Source organism: Plodia interpunctella, chromosome 20 (assembly GCF_027563975.2).
Source record: "Plodia interpunctella isolate USDA-ARS_2022_Savannah chromosome 20, ilPloInte3.2, whole genome shotgun sequence".
Taxonomy (NCBI): Eukaryota; Metazoa; Arthropoda; class Insecta; order Lepidoptera; family Pyralidae; genus Plodia; species Plodia interpunctella.
This window is the reverse complement of record NC_071313.1, coordinates 6,552,550-6,571,394: the sequence shown is the minus strand read 5'-3', so window position 1 is coordinate 6,571,394 and position 18,845 is coordinate 6,552,550. Positions and strand designations below refer to the sequence as shown.

General features: G+C 38.4%; 1 protein-coding gene across 3 annotated transcripts in view; it reads right to left on the bottom strand.

Moving 5' to 3' along the window:
* Positions 1 to 83: 83 nt before the first annotated feature.
* Ubr1 (Ubr1 ubiquitin ligase) overlaps positions 84 to 18,845 on the bottom strand; it is a 38,495-nt gene continuing 19,733 nt past the window's right edge. For all 3 annotated transcript variants that reach the window (XM_053760150.1, XM_053760149.1, XM_053760151.1), the window contains exons 11-29: positions 18,483 to 18,661; positions 17,930 to 18,124; positions 17,311 to 17,497; positions 16,778 to 16,963; positions 15,936 to 16,084; positions 15,331 to 15,496; positions 14,191 to 14,305; positions 13,602 to 13,813; positions 12,779 to 12,945; positions 12,261 to 12,436; positions 11,678 to 11,766; positions 10,934 to 11,061; positions 10,171 to 10,281; positions 9,172 to 9,404; positions 7,480 to 7,729; positions 6,448 to 6,633; positions 4,355 to 5,356; positions 2,857 to 3,030; positions 84 to 2,772 (exon numbers count right to left, since the gene is read on the bottom strand). In XM_053760150.1, the coding sequence (XP_053616125.1) occupies positions 2,626 to 2,772; positions 2,857 to 3,030; positions 4,355 to 5,356; positions 6,448 to 6,633; positions 7,480 to 7,729; positions 9,172 to 9,404; positions 10,171 to 10,281; positions 10,934 to 11,061; positions 11,678 to 11,766; positions 12,261 to 12,436; positions 12,779 to 12,945; positions 13,602 to 13,813; positions 14,191 to 14,305; positions 15,331 to 15,496; positions 15,936 to 16,084; positions 16,778 to 16,963; positions 17,311 to 17,497; positions 17,930 to 18,124; positions 18,483 to 18,661 (4,052 nt within the window). In that variant the 3' untranslated portion in view covers positions 84 to 2,625. The remainder of the gene's footprint in view (positions 2,773 to 2,856; positions 3,031 to 4,354; positions 5,357 to 6,447; positions 6,634 to 7,479; positions 7,730 to 9,171; positions 9,405 to 10,170; positions 10,282 to 10,933; positions 11,062 to 11,677; positions 11,767 to 12,260; positions 12,437 to 12,778; positions 12,946 to 13,601; positions 13,814 to 14,190; positions 14,306 to 15,330; positions 15,497 to 15,935; positions 16,085 to 16,777; positions 16,964 to 17,310; positions 17,498 to 17,929; positions 18,125 to 18,482; positions 18,662 to 18,845) is intronic.

Sequence of the window (18,845 nt, the reverse complement as noted above, 5' to 3'; positions counted from 1 at the left end):
TAACTGCCATAAAATACGATGAGATATATTTTGTAGGTTATTCTTCCTTGTGTCTCAAACCACAAAATAATTTAAAAGAAACATTTATTTTACAAACTAGTTTATTTGCTAACATTACAATTAGTAAACACACGTGATCGAAAACAAACATAATATTTAGGATTGCACAAAAGTATTAAACAGAATATGTAGTTACATTTTTAATATCAGACGAAATAAAGACTATAGTGAACAAATTTGTAATCTGACTAGCTTTTACCCGCGTTATGTTTCCACGGGAACAGTACAAAGATGAAATGTATGTCCTTTCTGTAGTAATATAATTCCGTTATACGTTACTATGTATGGGAAATATCAAAAAACATTGCTTGAGTAAGAGTGAAGAAGTAACAAATACAAACTCACTTTCGCATTTATTATTAGTTTGAATAAGCGTAAAGCATCGTAATTTATATTAATTTGCGAATTTTTTGTAATAGAAGTTTCAATATCATGTTTTTATTCACTACAGTCATTAACAATCACAGGCACAGAGCCAGCCACCGCGGTATAATATTACATTAGTCTATGTACATACGAAAAACAGATTATACACAGCCGCAAAGTTGCGAGCTCCTCGACTACATAGTCCAGGAGCTGGCAAGAATTACTGAAAACTAATACCAGTAAACCAATAAAGTTTCACAGTGTTTGCTAATCTCTGATTCTTGCTATTATATTAAAGAAGTTTTAAACAAAAATAATTTAACAATAGTTAGGTTTTTCAACTAGTTTCAAACATATCTACAATTTAAGTCAGACCTTCCGAGATTTAGTTCACTCTTATTCAATAATAAAAATGTGCGTACTAAAAATCCGACACGGTCATATGGAGGTCAATCAAAATATATAACAATATTGCAATATGTTAAATAGGGAACAGTAATTAAAAATAAATCCGTAATATATTTTTTTACGTTGATAAAATTGTTGCTAGCTGCCAATTTTTTTACCACATTATTTTTAATGACATAAACATATTCCAGTGTTGCCATATTAAGACATTACAAGTACATTTTCTTTGAGAAATGTGACTGTTTATTATATAGAATATAATCAAATTAAAGATCTTATTGATTTTTCATTTCAGAACTTTTGAATGCACATAATTGAGACCAGCTCACTCTTCTCACAAGGGTAAATACAAGATTTTTTCCACATATCTAACGCACAAGAGTAAATATTTAAAATCTGACCTAAACAAAACCTATCTATAACAACAATATATTCAAATTCGAATAAAATATGTTATTTATCAATTCATAAAAACCACAGCGGGAATTGCGCGTATTTTTAAATTGCCATTCGTACGTATTTTTTCAAGCTCAAATGGATATTATAATTATAAAAATTTTCATCCATAAAAAGTTTATTTTGTTAAATTATGTTTTATCCCTCTCTTTTTCTGGAGTTTTTTCTAGTTCTTTCTGAGCTGCAAAGAGTCTGAGCCCAGGATTCACTTTGCTACTATCACCATCTACCTCCTCAATATTTGACCATGTAATAAGTAGATATCTTTTTTCTAAAATACGTTGCGTTCCATCACTTTTTATTACTATGACTGAAAAGAAATGACGAATTCGACATAATATTTCCGCGCGCCCATTATATGCCGCTCAAAATCCTCTTCAATTTATTGCAAGAATTCTTGCTGTATTTTGTCAACGTTTTACCAAATTCTTTGCGCGTGATTTTTGCCATATGAACTTTCCATTCTTACATTTCTGTATTCGACTATAACAAATGGGTGTTAATCTATAGAACATTAAGATCTATATAATAATTAATTTTATTCTCTAATATTTTATTTCTAAATGATTATATAATTAAATCTATTATTGAAAGGTAGGGTAAACAGCGTAAGGCATATTTCGGGCAGTTATGGTTCGTGTATTTGGTGATGTTTTCACTAAAGCATGTTATTACAATATTGTCTAACTTTTCGTACGACATTCGGTTTATTATCAACAATATTTTTGTTCAATTTGTGCTACGTAAACATCAATTCAGTTTTTCTACAAAACAATGTATAAAATTAAACATTTTTAAAATTATTTGGAATAAAAAATACTGACAATTAGGAAATGTGATTCAAAAACGTGACTTCTTAATATGGGAAAATAATGTGTTTAACAAAGTTTTTAGTTTAGACATAGTTTTGCAGTAAGACTGCATGGTGTCCATAATCGTGATATTTATTATTAATTTGTCGAAATAAAATGTTTTATCCTAAATTTAGGGGATTAAATGTGAATTATTATGTATGTGAACATCTAGATGGTAGGATCGATATGCAATGAACATTTAAGACGGCAAGTCACTATCTAGGTGTCAGGATCTAGTCAGGTCACAATTTAGTGAACGTCAAGGCAGGAACGCATTGTAGTGAACGTCAAGATGGCAGGAACGCGTTGTAGTGAACGTCAAGATGGCAGGAATGCGTTGTAGTGAATGTCAAGATGGTAGGATTCCGTTGTAGTGAACGTCAAGATGGTAGGATCACGTTGGAGTGACCGTCTAGATGGCAGGAACGCGTTGTATTGAACGTTTAGATGGTAGGTCAGTGTGCGTGGGGCAGGCCGGTGATCACATGTTTTGCCAGGGCGGCGTCACGAGCATGCTGGCGTCGAGCGCGCGCGCGATGTGTTCGTATACGCCGTGGCTGAGCCACAACATGCGGAGTTTTTCGTACCTCTCCTGGCACAGGTGCAGGGGATTGCCGCGACGGAGTCCCTGGAATTCAGAACATTTAGAAAATAAAATTGACGACATATTCTGTTTGTTTAATTTCACTGAATGATCACGAGTGTAAGGTACCTGGTCGGTCTCCCCGTAGCGGTCGAGATAGGGCGCGGGCAGCAGCGCGCCGCGCGCGGGCGCCGCAAGCAACACGAGCTCCGCGTCGCGCGCGCGCACGAACACGCTCGCGCCCGCGCCGCACGACAGCGCGTGCGCCACGCCCGCGCCCACGTGCTCCGTGCCGCCGCCCGGCTGCGACCACACAACAAACACACAAATAAACATTTTTATTTTTCTTTGCAACCTGTGTGTCTACGCCAGTACACCACGACACTAGGCACGTCCCGCCCGCGACCCCTCGCGCGGTAGCCAATGGCTATCGAACACGACAATGTAAATTTTATTCCTGCGTGCGCACTACAAATCTAGTCGTTCCTATTGTTTTTTTTCACAACAAAGAAAAATATAATTATCTAATTCTTAGCTCCAAATATTTTATTTCAACTAACTATTAATTCCGTAACGAACACTATGGACACATACAAGACTATTCGTTTCGCGTGGAGACTACTCATAAGCGCAATGCTACACGCTTTCACTGATCTCACTCAACACAGAGACTAATGAATGGGCATTATATAATTTGTATGAGAGTTTTTATTTTCCACACTGTATACAGAGCCCGTCACAGTTCGGCGCACTGTTAAGACTGCACCGAGCGCACACTAGCATCACCATCAAGTTTTTATCAATTTCTATTAAACGGAAGCAAATTTTAAAAATCTGGCTCGGACTAATTATATTTTCTTAGATAAAGGATTGCATTAAAAAGTATTATAAATTTCTATTGGACACAGTTGCCACAATCTACTAAACGGAAAACGGTGACCGCTAAAGTCCGTTTAGTAAATTGTGACTACATACATATATAAAACTACCTACTACATACATATATAAAATTTGTTCTCAGCAGTGGTCGTTCCGAAATGCCAGTAGTTTGTAGCTTATGAGAAATAACTATAAATATAAAAATTGACGATTGAAAAAGTGCCTGTGAAGGTCTAGTTTCTGAATTAATGATTTGAATTTAAATTTACCTATATAACTTTTTAATTAAGTTCTTTATATAATGTAGCAAAATTTGTCCTAGAGCTCTATACTTCTTAAAGTTAAAGCGGTTAAAACGCCTGTTGTTGTGACTATAATCCAACTGGTAAAACGTCTATCTGTGAACCGAAAGGTCCCAGATTCGAATTCGTCCACATGAGTTTGCATACTAGTCTGAAATATTTTTTGTAGTTTTAATTCTTTTACTCGCCAAAGTCACAATGGTTATTTAAAACCTCCATCTTAAGTAAATTAACGCATGCATATTTTTGAAAATAATAGTGAGATGAAACATTCTGGAATCGAGCGGGAATTGAACCCGCGCCCCTGTCTATCCCGGACAGTGTGTAGAGTAGTGGACAATTTCAAAAATAAGTTAAAAAGCATTTATGACATGTATAACAAATCCATTTAAATTAAAATAACACAGTAAAATGTACTAAAACCTCGTTATAATAAACAATCTCACCTTCCGAATCTCCGTCTGGCAACAATAACTCTGCGAACACAGTATCTGGCTGCACACGAGACACATGGTCGGGTACTTGCTGTCCTCCCGCTCAGAATTAGGGCACGAGAACTCCGACACCACATTCATCAGCTCGGAGAAGTCATCAGGCAGCGGTATCAGTCTCGGCGGCTCATTCGGCTCGGTCACCACATGACTAGGTATCTCGTTGTTGAACCACTCCGTCGACATGTCCGACCATTCTTTCGCTTTTTTTCTAGCTAAAGGATTGTCTAAAAGCTCTTTGAACGTCAATGGCATGTCTAAATATCCGCACATAGTGTCCCACGTGTCGCCGTCGACCACCGTCAGCTCCGTTGGCGGTATTATATCGCTCAAGAAATGGTAGAACAAGCAACAACATCTTAAAAACGTCTTGCACTGACTTTTAACCTTCTCCCACACATCGATTGGATTTAATACATCAATATCCAAATTCCCCCTGCGCAACTCCTTCGCGATCGTCAGTAGGTTTTCCAAATCTGTGTTTTTGTCTTGTTCCTCGTCCATGGGCACGGTATTGCAGTTGGACACGTCGATGACTATCAAAGCTCGCGTAATAGTAGCTCTTAAAGCTTGTAGAGTTATCTGTCTCGCTAGATGCGTGGGTCTTGCCGGGCCGGCTGGTTTCGAAAATAGCGATGGCACCGTTAGCACTAGGGCTATTAAAGTGCCGAAAGGTTCGTGGTTTAAAGGGGAAGTTGCTTCTAAAGTGTTAAGGGAGCTTAGAGCGTGGTGTGCCAAGTGTTTAGGTTGTGACCACAGAGCAGGTATGGCCGCAGCTAGCCGAATCAACACTTGCAAGGCGTCGCGGTGCCTCGCCGGTATTTCCCCGAGTAGGGGCCGCGATTCCGCTTGCAGGACCGCGTTCGTGCTGAGTATTGTGTACGCTGTGGCGCGGTACAGCGCCGCGATTGACACCATGCCACCCGTTTCTGACAGGCCGCACAGCCCGGGTAATTTCTGCAATATATTCAAATTCAAAATTCTTTATTCGATTTAGCTTGATATACGTCACTTATTGACGTCAAAAATTAATGTCTACTGCCGACTTCCAAAGCGCAGGTGAAGAAGAAACGGCGCAACAAACTTCACTGCAGCCTTTTCTCCAAGGACGTCAATTAACAAATGTAGGTCTTATACATTATATTAAAAAAAAAAAAAAGACGACGAGTTTACATCATTATTAAAAATGTCAAAATTTAAATAAATAAAAAAAGTTGTATTTTCGATAAAATTATTGAAAATTATCACAAGTTAAAAAATATATACATATTATATTGTGTTAGGTCAGTGCAAAATACATATGTGGCCGTTCAAATCAAAAGGGACCTTATGGCGGCTGGCACTTAGGTCTTTATTGCCGTTGTTCGAATACAAAACAACGGACAAACAAATACACTGGATTACGGTGATTTTTAGTGTGGAGAGGTGATTTTTAGACTGATGAGTGGCGTGTTGTCCCCGCCCTAGAATAAGACTACTCTATATCCTCCCGAGGCTGACGTACGAGACGACTAAGGGACACAAAGCTAAATAGCAGCATTAAGCGGCCGGTTGTAATATCATAGCCAAACTTTCAAAATTTTATGGTTATTTTTTTATTTTTCGCGAACCCTGGGATTTGGGACGCCATAGCTACGAATATAACCGAGAACACGGAAAGATGAGTGCCACACGGGGAACGTGGCTAGCGCGACAACTGTTTTAAATTTTATCGCACTTCCCGCGTTGTCAACTTTGCGAGCATGGGTTTTATACATTGGTTTTAATTTTGCAATCGACCTGTCAACTTAGACCGCGATAATTTGTCTCAAGTGCGAGCATAGCTACAAAATGGCTGCCGTGTTTTGAAAATAAATTATCGACTTTTGACAGTTTAGTGGCTTAAATTTAACAGCGATTTTAGAGTCCCTGATAAAACCCGAGCTCGCATATTGGATAGAAATGGCGTGAGTTTAAAAAGTTTAAGCGCCGCGACTCTTATCTGGCGAAAAAGAAAACACAACAGCCAACCACTAGTAACCTAGATTTTACATTAAAAAAAAACTCACGCTAGCGAAGTTCTCGATGAGCGATTTCGTCATATCATTATACTTGGGGATATCTCCCTGGAAGTGGACCAGGAACTCCTGCGGCAGGAGGTTCTCGGAGTGAGTGGACACGTACACCTCGCACTCTTCCACCGGTTCTTCTTCCTCCATGTCGGAAGACATCGCGCCTACGCTTTTGGCGCGAGCCTGGTATGAGATGAAAACTAAATTGAAAATTCCACCTTGTCTACCTCGGTGGCGCGGCGGTGGTAAAGTGCTTGCCTCTGAACCGAGAGGTCCCGGGTTCGATCCCCGGTCGGGTCATGATGGAAACTGATCTTTTTCTGACTGGCCCGGGTCTTGGATGTTTATCTATATATGTATTTGTTATAAAATATAGTATCGTTGAGTTAGTATCACATAACACAAGTCTCAAACTTACTTATATATATATATATATATATTTATTTATTTATTTATTAATCTAGAATTGCTGTGAGATAAAAACTAAAAAATCCCTAAAAAATGGTAGATGACTGAGAGATTCCGAAATTTTCAATTTAGATTTTATCTCACAGCAATTCTGGATAGAATTTTCATGTTATTAGGATTCCAAAGGGCTGAACACACTATTTCCAAACACTATTTCCCTTTCAACTATTATCACTATCTTTTAAATTACTGTCTGTCGTGGGGGGTTAAAAGCACAGTAAATTATAGATGACGCCAACCGAATCCGGGACGGATCTATAGACAAGACAAATGATATTATAAATGAGAAAGTTTGTGAGGATGTATGTTTGTTACTCTTTCAAAATGAACATTATTCAACATTACATATGCATTGTTATGAAATTTGGTTGGGAAATTTTTATTCCGGGTTGTATTCTACCCGTGTACCAAATTTTATAACAATCGGTCCAGTAGATAATGCGTGAAGGGGTAATAAACTTACTTTCACATTTATAATATTGGGATTTACCGTACTGTTAACCTTACTAGTTTCAAGCCATAGGTACCTACAACAGTTTCACAAGATACCTGACACCATACCTGGCAATGCATCTCCTCACAAAACTCCGTGCAGACGTGAACCGCTTCAGAATACACCTGGTGCTTCATCTTCAGAATGACGCTGACGGACTCCGCGTACACTTCCTCGGAGAGGGGGGGCGGGGTGCCCGGCGGGAGAGGGGGGGCGGGCAGCAGCGGTAACGCAGTGTTACACAGCCGCTCACAGAGTGGACACAGGTACTCTTTCTTTTCCACGTCAAAAGCCGCCGGTTGACGGAGACGGTATAATCTGTGGAGAGAACAATTCGAGCAATCATTTTGTTTGTGCCTAAAGACATCTAATATGACTTTTACGACTGCCTAAGGGCATTTGACATGAATTTCATAATCTAAAGTCCTATAAAGTCATTCATTCATTCGAAGGTCAATACGACGCGATTGATACACATGCTACGGCCAGATTCGGAGGCGAGGATTCGTGTTCAAGTCACGATAAAAGTTCGTTTTCGATCCGTGATGAAATGCTTGACAACAGCAAAAAAAAAAACTTGACTACGTCGCGATAATTCATTTCGCGGGAAACGTAAAAGAGGCACGTGGTAGCTAATAAATAATTTGCTGCGGTTACATAAAACTGGTTTAGATTCATAATTTTGTATAAATTTTGAAATCCTTTCATTACTCCAATCCATGTCTAACAAGTTCCATCAAACACATTAAAACCGCTCGACGTCTCGTAATTACTAAAGCGTGCGAAGTGTAGCCAATCGCACGAACTTTACACTCTTTGAGGTGCGAAGAAAAAATGACGAATATTTTTGCCGCCGGACGTTTAGCGACAACACGAATCTTCACGTAATCTCATTATGGACCCAAGACGTGAAATAGATTCTGTTTTTTCTACTTTGTTTACACAAAAATATACTCGAAACTCATTTATGTACCGTTCCACCACCATGTATAGTAATTTAATACTTCTCTTAATAGTTTTAAATTTCAAATTAAATGTCATCTCTGTCTCGTGTCAAAGTAAAATAAAATCGAGCATCTATTGAATTATTTTTAACGTTAACTTGAATTGTATACCTGTTTGCGCAGTTTTTGTGTAATATTTTTATTTAGTTCCTGTCATGTGATCTAACATTTTTTATTATATAAACATAGACATTTACGGTATTGTAGGTATCTATAAATTGTATATAAGTTACTATTTTGTACATGACTGTTGTCTTCATAAAGATAAATCAAATAAAATAAAAAATTGTCGCGATAGTGTTATGATATTCTGGACGCTGCGATACAAGCATCGCTTAGTGCCGAGTCCACAGTCCAACTATTACCTTCTAAAATGATTCTGTCAAACTATCATACTTTTTTTGGTGAATAAAGTTATTATTATTTATATTTAACTTCTTTAAGTTCTCAGTCGAGACTGGTATTTTAATGGTAGACACGGGCCATGACCAAGTGGCTATTATTTTTAGGTTAGATTAAGGGGGTCAGTCCGTGTGTCGTTGGTATTTGTTGTAGGTGTCAGTGTCTGTAGAGTCCATAAACTTCATAACTATTCGACAGGTTTTAAGGATTGCTGCTTTCTGCATATTAATATATGTAAGGGGTTTGAGATTGAGTAGCTTGAGGGAATTATGCAAATGCTTTGGAATGACACCAGGTGTGGACAATACAATGGGAACTATGAAAACTTTATCTTGATTCCATGTGTGCACTGACCTCCTGTTCTCTTTATCCAGCACGTTGTCGAGGTACTTCCTCCAGCAGCGCGCGTGCAGCGCGTGGCCGCACCCGGACACGTGCGGCTGCGCGCCGCCGCCGGCCGGCAGCCAGGCCGCGCGCCACGCGCCCGGCAGCACGCCACGCGCGCCCGCACGCGCACGGTTCAGCACGCTGGACTGCTGCGCGAACGCTACCAGCACCAGCGGGCTGCCGGCCGCTTCTACCCGCGCCTAAACCGAACGGTGCGCTCGTTTACAATTTCATAATAATTTATTCCTAGATAACTATAAAACACACACAGGTTATTTACAAAAAGTACGACACGACGACATTGGAATTAAATTTTGCACTAAGACGTGTGTTGCAGCTGTTCGAAAAGATCGTGACTCAGTTCTTACTTTACTTGACGTGAATCAAAGCACTGATATTCTGCCACAACCGGTGGGCGAAGTGCGAGTTAGCATTTCACAATTGAATCGATTCGAAATGAAACACAGCGAACCAATCACATTGCGCAATTGTGACGTAACGACAACCACACTGCAATGTGATTGGTTCACTGCGTCTTACTTGGAATCGATTCGATGCTGAGAAGTGAAATGCTAACCCGCACTAACCCCTCTGATAGACGACCGACGATTAATATTACCATCAAACAAAACAAATTTCAACAAACAAAACAACGCTACACATAAAATTTATTAAAGATCGTTAATCTACTCTCCGAATATGTGAGCAATGCTCACAGTTCCAAAATGTTAGTAATTTGTAGTACTTCAATATTCAGAATATAGCGTTAAAAAGTGCGTACGAAGGTTAAAAAGTGTGCTAATTTCATGATGACACAATGTTCGGCGATCTAATCTAATCGATTTCAATATCATAAATCGAGTCAATAAAACGTGCAAAGCAAGTTTTTTTTTTTATATAACTTGCCATGTGTGTAAAACATATGTAAACAATCGTATGTCTTTTTGAAAAGAATAAAATAGTCACCTCCTCCTGGCACATGATGCAGGTCCGCGAGGGCTCCGGCACGCCGCCGCCCCACACGCCCAGCGCTGCGCCGCGGTACAGCGGACGCAGTTCTTGTTCTTCTCCGGTCACCTGCAACGTACCATACCAATCGGATATCTGTTATCGGTAAAGCTGACGAAATTTTTGTTCTTCTCCGATTTTATTCATTATTTAGTAAAATTTATTTTACAATGCTTAATAATAAATAAAGTTAAAATTGTTTATCGGTAAAGCAAATGCGATTCTTGTTCTTCACCGGTCACTAACAAGATAAAGTTTTATTTAGTGCATACCTAACATTTTTTTAAGATTAAATGTTTAATTATAAATTAAGTTAAAATCGTTTATCGGAAAGCGAGCGCAATTCTTATTCTTCTCCGGTCCTACAAGAAGTATAATTCATAATTGTTTACTCAAACTTGTACTATTGATATGTACTATTGTATGTACTAGTGATCTAGAAGATTCTAGATCTGCCTCTAGAAGTGTAAGCATTTTTTTAAATAAAAAAAAAACTATTTAGATTTAGTAATTAGTGGACGGATTTCTAATTATATTATTGTCATTATTTATTTCGGTTTCCCATATAATGTTAGTAACAGGTTTGTCTTAAGGTCTAGGTTAGTATAATATTACGATTTAAATTAATTCATTAAAAAATAATAGAAATTAATTTAAATAATTTAATTAAAAGTATCAGGCGCATCTTTTATCTATATAATGGCAGAATATATCACGTTACCTCAGTAGTGGTCTCCTCAAACAGTGTAGCATTGTTTGATATGAAGTTGTTCATCTGTGCCTTCATCTGCGCCATCAGTTTCGCGCGGCGTTCTGCTGCCAACCTCGCTCGCCGCGCTTTTTCTGCCTCTGAAAGACATTGTGAAATTAGCGCTCACTTTCGCGTACTAAAGTGTTCCTTGTTTCATTCTCGGTTGTGGAATTCACAGGGCCAGGGTTCGCGTAAATGATTATAAATTTAAGACTGTGATTTTACGACCAAACGTTAAATCTACTTTGGGAATGCTTTTCATGCATATCAGTACACCACAATAATAATATTTAGAAAATAAATTCTAGAGTCGAGAGGGTATTGAACCCACGCCCCTGTCTATCCGGGAACAATGCTCTTAACCACTGAGCTATCGAGACCGTGCCAGTTCGGCTGTATTAATTCATCTCTTTATAGATTTGGTTAGACAGGCATTCAACTCCCACTCGTCTCCAGAATTTTTAAACTTCATTATATTTTCAAAATTTGTTATAAATGATGTGTGACAATATATGTCATTTTTTGTATACAACAAATCCGTTTAAATATATTTACATTGTCAAAAAGTCTTGCATGTTTTATATTATCAAACTAGCTGCGCCCCGGGACGTGGCTGCCGTGGGAATTTCGGGATAAAAAAGTACCAACAAATAAACAAACTTACTTTCGCATTTGTAATATTATTAGTTGGGATGGGATAGGAAACTCATATACCTGCAGATTCCGCGGCCGCCGGCTTTTCTTCCTGGTCTGTCTCCATATTCTCACCATCATCATTTTCGTCGCTTTGGCCCAGTAGTTTTCTACGAATTTAAATCGACGATCACTAATTGTTTCTATCGCGAATATATGTATTTATACATGTATCTATATGTAGTATGTATTTGTTATAAAATATAGTTTCCCATAACACAAGTCTCGAACTTATTTTAGGGCTAGCTCAAGTGTGATTTATCCTAATATGTATATATATTTATTTATTTATATAAATATATATTTTTTTATTTATTATTTTAAGAATTCTCATCTGGGGTACTTTCAATTCCGTATGAAGGTGTTACGCAAGGCTCTATACTAGACCCCTTCTACAATTATGATTTCTTTTTTCAACATACTATAGATAGATGTATTCTATTGGAGTTCCACAGGGCTATAAAAAAAATTGTGGTAATGAAACTTTTTGATAAATAAAAACTTTTAGTTTTTAAGATTTTTTTACTAACGATTTTATGTATGAGTGTCAGATTCTGAAAATAATTATTATATTCTAAATTTTTATTATTTTATTTTTACATACCTCATCTTCTGAAGTACCCAACGAGCTAAGTGCCTATGCGCTTCGACTCTGGGGCTGTTGACCAGCTGCTGGAGTAAAGCTAGCAATCCACTGCGCGCGGCGCTCTCCGCGAACGCTACGAATTCATAATGGCCGCTTTCTTCGTCGCGGAGGGCGTAGCCCATTAAGTGGAGTGCCTGTGATCGGAATTATTAATTATTCGTAGACAAAAATAGCACGATCAACTTCCAAAGAATTTCAAGAATGCTAGCGTAAGTAGCTAAATATTGTATTTATATATAACTAGCTTTCGCCCGCGGTTTTAGCCGCGTTAATTTTCCGGGATGAAAGGTACCCTATGTCCTTCTCCATACTCCAAAATACATGTATGTAAAATTTCAAGAAGATCGCTCGAGTAGATCGAGCGTGAAGAGATAACTAACAAACAAACTTCCTTTCGCATTAATAGTATCGGTTAGGATAAAATCCAAAATAATAACTAGACGCCTTGACTAGGAAATTGTCTGGCGTGAACTGACCTTGTGCACTTGAGTCTCGGAGAAGGTGCGCGCGCGCAGGTCGAGCGCGCGACGCAGCACCAGCGACAGCACGTGCAGCGCGGCGTCGCTCTGCAGCGCGCTCGCCAGCAGCGCGAACGGCCGCGACAGCTTCGGCAGCGGCGGCGGCGGGCAGCACTCCGCCAGCCCTGGGTTATTTATTTATTACTATTTAGGAAGACTTACAGCTAAGTAACAAAAACATAGAAATAAGAGTAGGGGAAACAAAGTGCCAATTAATTCTCCACGCAGAGAAATCCAAACAAAAGGACAAAGCGTCACAAAAAATACGCTAGCCAGAAGTTATATATATATACTAGACACTGCATAGTAATTGTTAAGAAGGAAAAAAGAAACAGAGTATTAAAATGTCAAAATAGAAAATACTGAGTAATCAATTAGCTCCTATCAAAAATCTACACTAATCTAGATCAGAAAAATAATCATTGGCTAATTCACACCGTACCTTATTAATACTAGCTGTGAATAAATCAAGGTCGAGGACATTGCTTAAACTGTTAAATATATTCACCATCGTGGCAGGTAGTCGCGTACACATTAGTGAACTAAACTGTCCACCAGTGTGCAGGTTTCCTCACGATGTTTTCCTTCACCGAAAGCTAGTGGTGGTCGATGAAAACTACTATATATGAGTCAGATTGGTATACAGACTCATGTGGCACGAGTAGGGATACGAACCTGAGACCTTTAGGTTCACAGGCACAGGCATAGTTCACAGGGGGCGTCTTATCCATTACACCACCATCGCTTCAATTCAGATTCAGATGACAGAAAGATGGCTCACCAGCAGCCTTCCTCCTATTCCTCTGCTCCTCCTCACTCCTCGACAGCTCCTCCCTGGTGTAGTGATAGAAGAACGTGTCGTATTCGTCGTATAGATGCGGCTTCAGCTTGTACAGGCCGCGGTTGTTCCCGCTGGTGGGTTTGATGAAGTCGGCCACCTCGTGTATCACCGCTTCGAGTCCCGTCTCGTGTAGTTGGTCTTCAGGGAGGGACCTGTAGAATTAATATGTCGGGAGTTTCGCATTGTGATGAGGGAAGACAAATAGTTTCAATAGGTATAGTAATTTTTTTTTTCATTCCTCACGCTCACTTTGATATTATGATTGAATGGAAGCAGAAAATTTAATTTTAAACTCTACAGCATAAAGTAAAAACTTCGTCTATAAAATGAAAAGAGCATAAAATAAAATCTCATACAAAAGTAAAATGTTCGTCTAATCACCTTATAAGTGGCATTACTGTGCTGTATCTTTTATAATAAATAAATAAATACATATATAAATAAATAAGAATCATAGTGACCTACACAAAATTCATTCATCCACTATGAAAATAATGATCACAAATGTGAGTTCAGGAGTAACATTGACCTGTTGAGCTCCGAGTGCGGCATGGGCTTGACGCACAGCATCTGTATGATCTCCTTCTTGGTGCGATCTTCGGCGGTCACCTCGCCCACGCCTGGCACGTAGCGGGAACCAACGACTGTCGCAGATAAATCTATGTTTAACACTGTCGTGATCGACGAGACACAAAAGAAGTTTTAATTGTTACGAATGCTATAGCAGTCGTGCGAAACTGTTAACCAGTTATTTATTATGTTATATTTTATTTAAAAAATAATTATTTATTTCTTCATCATAATGTTTCATTCAAGACTGGAGAAATATTTTATACTGTGTTTTTTTAAATCATTTATGGATGGACAAATGATCTTTCATCTATGCCAGTGGTTGTAGCAAATTCAAATTCAAAATTCTTTATTTAATTTAGGATGATATACATCACTTATTGACGTCAATTAAATTACTTAAACTAAGTCTACTGCCTGCCTGACTTTGGAAGCCGGCAGTAGACTTAGTTTAAGTAATTTTTTTGACGTCAATAAGTGATGTACACCATCCTAAATTGAATAAAGAATTTTGAATTTGAATTTGAAATTTGATTGCCGACTTCCAAAGCGCAGGTGAAGAAGAAGCGGCGCAACGAACTTCACCGCAGCCTTTTCTCCAAGGACGCCAATTAACAAATATAGGTCTTATACATATATTAAATATTACGAGGACGAATTTACATCATTATTAAAAATGTCAGTGCTTGTAGCTTGTGTGTAATTACTATATAATATAAAATTTGACGTGGAAAAGTGCGTGTGAAGGTCTAATTTCTGAATATCAATGATTTGATTTGATATATTTGTACTTCCCAATGGTGCTACCACGGAATTAAATCAGGTGAACTCTAGTTAATTTCTTCTTCAACAACTAATTCAGATAACTGAATTAGTAGAAAAAAGATTAACATTGGGGTTATTTTCAATTAAAAAGATATAGGTTTATACCTTTAGAATCTTTTTTCAAGTGTCGAAAAATTACACATGTCAGAATTCCGTAGAATTAATAAGGAGGGTGTCGCATCTCATCGTCCTTCACTCTCCTGCTCCACTACGTCGTTACACACAGCTAGCTCTGTCTGCCACGCAAGGCACACAGACGTGGCACCGTACTCACTGGTGATAAGCAGCCCGAGGAACTCCTCAACCATGCTGATCGTGTATCGCAGCTCATCGTCCTCCACCCTGATATTCTCGAAATCCACCTTGGCCCACTCGAGGAGACTGAATTTGTTTAACACGTGTATAATGAACTCGTTGCTTTCGATAAGGGACGCGCCGATCTGTTGACAATATGAATCATTAATTAAATAAATAATAAATAAATACAATATTAGAACAAATCGCAAAGATTGAGCTAGACCCAAAGTATGTTCGAGACTTGTGTTATGGAATACTACTTACAGTATAACGAGGTCCCTGCCTTACACTTGACGTTGTGGTTTAAATACAACTGGTTCAACAAAGCGAAGCAGTTTCTTTCAATGGTAAAGTGGCTTGAATTTGCTCCATATCAGACCTAGTGTCACAACAGTAATCACGCGACAATAGCCCGTATTACCTGCAGCACAACGACGTCCCTGACATACACTTGACATTGTGGTTTAAATACAATTGGTTCAACAAAGTGAAGCCGTTACTTTTCATAGTAAAATGGCTTGAATGTGCTTCATATGTGATCTGGCATTACGACTGTAATCAAGCGAAAACAGCCCGTATTACCTGTAGCATAACGATGTCCCTGTCCAGCATCTCAGCACGACACTTGACGTTGTGGTAGAAGTACAGCTGGTTCAACAAAGCGAAGCCGTTCCGCCGCCACATGCCGGCGTGGACTTGAGCTATCATAGCCATGGTTTGGAGTACTGGCTCTGTGGAAGAGTTATTTTCTCTTTAAAGCTGCGTACGCGCCGAGAAGGTCCCAATTTTCCCGTTCCCATGAGAATTTCAGTAAATCCTGACTTTGTGTTCTGCCATTTTGAAATTATAATGAGCTGATGAAATTCTGGAATCGAGCGGGGAAGTTCGGAATGGAATGAAAAAATTATTTGCCGCCATCGAGCGGGAATAATAATGAGATCTTTGGTATCGACCAGCGAGTTTTTTCATCTAATTATTATATTAAAATGTTAGTTAAAAGCATGTATAACAAATCCATTTAAATTTGTGTTCTACACTTCCCAAGGAACCTAAAAGCCACATTTATGTATTCTACGCACAGTGATGTCGACTGTGCATTGTTTATTTCTATATAAAATGTATGGTGTTCTTATGGACTAAGTAATTTTAGGAAATAGTTCTTTTTCGTGGACTTGGTTGATGATTAACATGGAATCTTTGATCTCTCGGTAAAATATGAGGGAGCTTTAATTTCTCATTTTGTTTTTTTTTTTTTTATTTCAGACAGATGACACTGTTGTTTATAGTGCACTAAAGCAATGAATTTGTAATATTGAGGATTTTTTTTATCGGAATGTTTTATAAGAAAACCGACTTTTCACCTAGTGCTTCTAATGAAAAGCAAATCTTATTGACAAGTATTAAGTATACAATAATGGTCTTACCAATTAGTTGTTCAGGCGAGGGTTTAGGCTTGTCGGGGCGGTCGAACTCCCTGCTGTGGTAGGACAAACCGTGTCGGTGCAGTTGTAAATGTAATCCCGCTATGAATCGTGATAACGGCCGATGGATTGAAACAGGCTCGCCCGATACATCGTAGGGGATGACTAATGCACTCTTGTTGCCTAATTCTGTGGAGAAAATGTGAAATATACGTTTAAAACACTAAATACCCAAATGAGAACATTTCTATACAACTTCTAGGCCCATCTCATACGAAGCGGCAGAATGAGTATTATGGGTCAAAAATCTTAAAAGTTATTTCTAATATATATTTCTGTTTATTGTATGAACGAAACGAAAGATATCACGAGACAAAGATACATCAAAACTATAGAAAACAAAACATTATTGCACTTATTAATGAAAAATTGTGTTTTGTCGTTACTTCGCGATGAGAAACGAGCAATAAGTCCTGTTAGTGTTTAACCTAATAGGTTTCTCACTACTGTTCACTGAGAAACATATGAAATCCTACCTTTCAAAACTGTATCCGGGAACTGAGCAGTGTCCACGTATCGTCGCAGCGCCATTCTATACGCGGCTGCGGCTAAAGCCCTTTCAGCGGAACACCACTCCAAGGATAATGTGATGCTGTGGGCCAGTTTCACGTGGAGATTGAATGCCGATTCCCATTCCGGCTCGTATTCCATATGTTGTCCGACCTGAGAAATTAATATAAAATGAAAATTATCAATTCATCAACTCTTAGAATTAAGAAACTTAATAACTTCGCCACGACTTGGGCATAGATGTTGAGAAATCCCGACCAAATCGGAAGCTGTAGTCCATTTATTTATTTTAATGCTCAAAATCATATTTTATACTATTATCTCTTCGCGCTTTATCTACTAAATCTTCTTGAAATTCTTCCAACCATGTAGTTTGAAGTACGGAGAAGGACATAGGTCATACCGGATAAATAATCCTGTTCACGCGGTAAATTTCTATAGTAACCCATTCTATTATTCAGAGTCAAAAATCTTGTCTATACTTTTTTAAGCGTTGGCAGACAGATTATAAAATATTTGGCATTATTTTTAAAAAGATTTTTGACGTGTGAAAACAGGATTGACAAAAATAAAATGATGTATTACCTGTCTGACGACAGAGTCCATTCCCTGCATCATGACCAGCAGATTCAACAGTAGCGACAGCCCATGTAAGAAGCCCTTCCTCAAGTCATCGTCAAACGATGCGGGGACAGAGCTTAGCAGATATTTCACATCGTACAGAATGAATTGAGCGCGTTTGAACCCTGTAGGGACGTTGCGGTCGAACTCGAGACGGCCCTGTGGAGGAAAGTACATAATGAAATATTATCAATTATTGAATATAATAATTGAAGACGTATTTGTCTCTACGAATACGTCTTCAGTAAGTGTACTAAAAACAATTTATATATATGCTGTCTTAACACACATTGACACACAGACGTTTATATTTTTTACTTTTGCCAGATTTCATATATGCACACGTTTCAATATGATTATAACAATATTCAAAAAATATATTCGCGTTTCGACAGAAACCAACGATATCTGATTATCGGCGTTGCGTACATTTGTACTGATAGCGAAAATATAGAGAACTAATAGTAGAATACTCGTGAACACCAGCGCCACCTAGTGAGAAACACGGGGAACTCACCTTATTGTTGCACCTTCTATTGCACTCACTGACAAACGTATTGATGACTACGAACAAAGCATCATGCCTCGCGATGAGATGGTGCGCTAGAGTCGGCGTCGTGTACAGTTGCACTGATAGCGAAGATATGGAGAAGGAGTGGTCGTGGTCGTCACGGATGAAGTCCTTTAGAATCGATCCTGTGGGGTAAACGATATTGTTTGATTTAAGCTTGAATGAAGTCTGACACCAATGTTAGCAATAACACACTAGATAAATAAATAAATTGATCAATTAAACAAGCGACATATTTAATTATCATGTTAAGTATATTTTTTTTTATCCGGGCAACGAACGAAAATTTCTTGTTTATGGTAGCTGTGT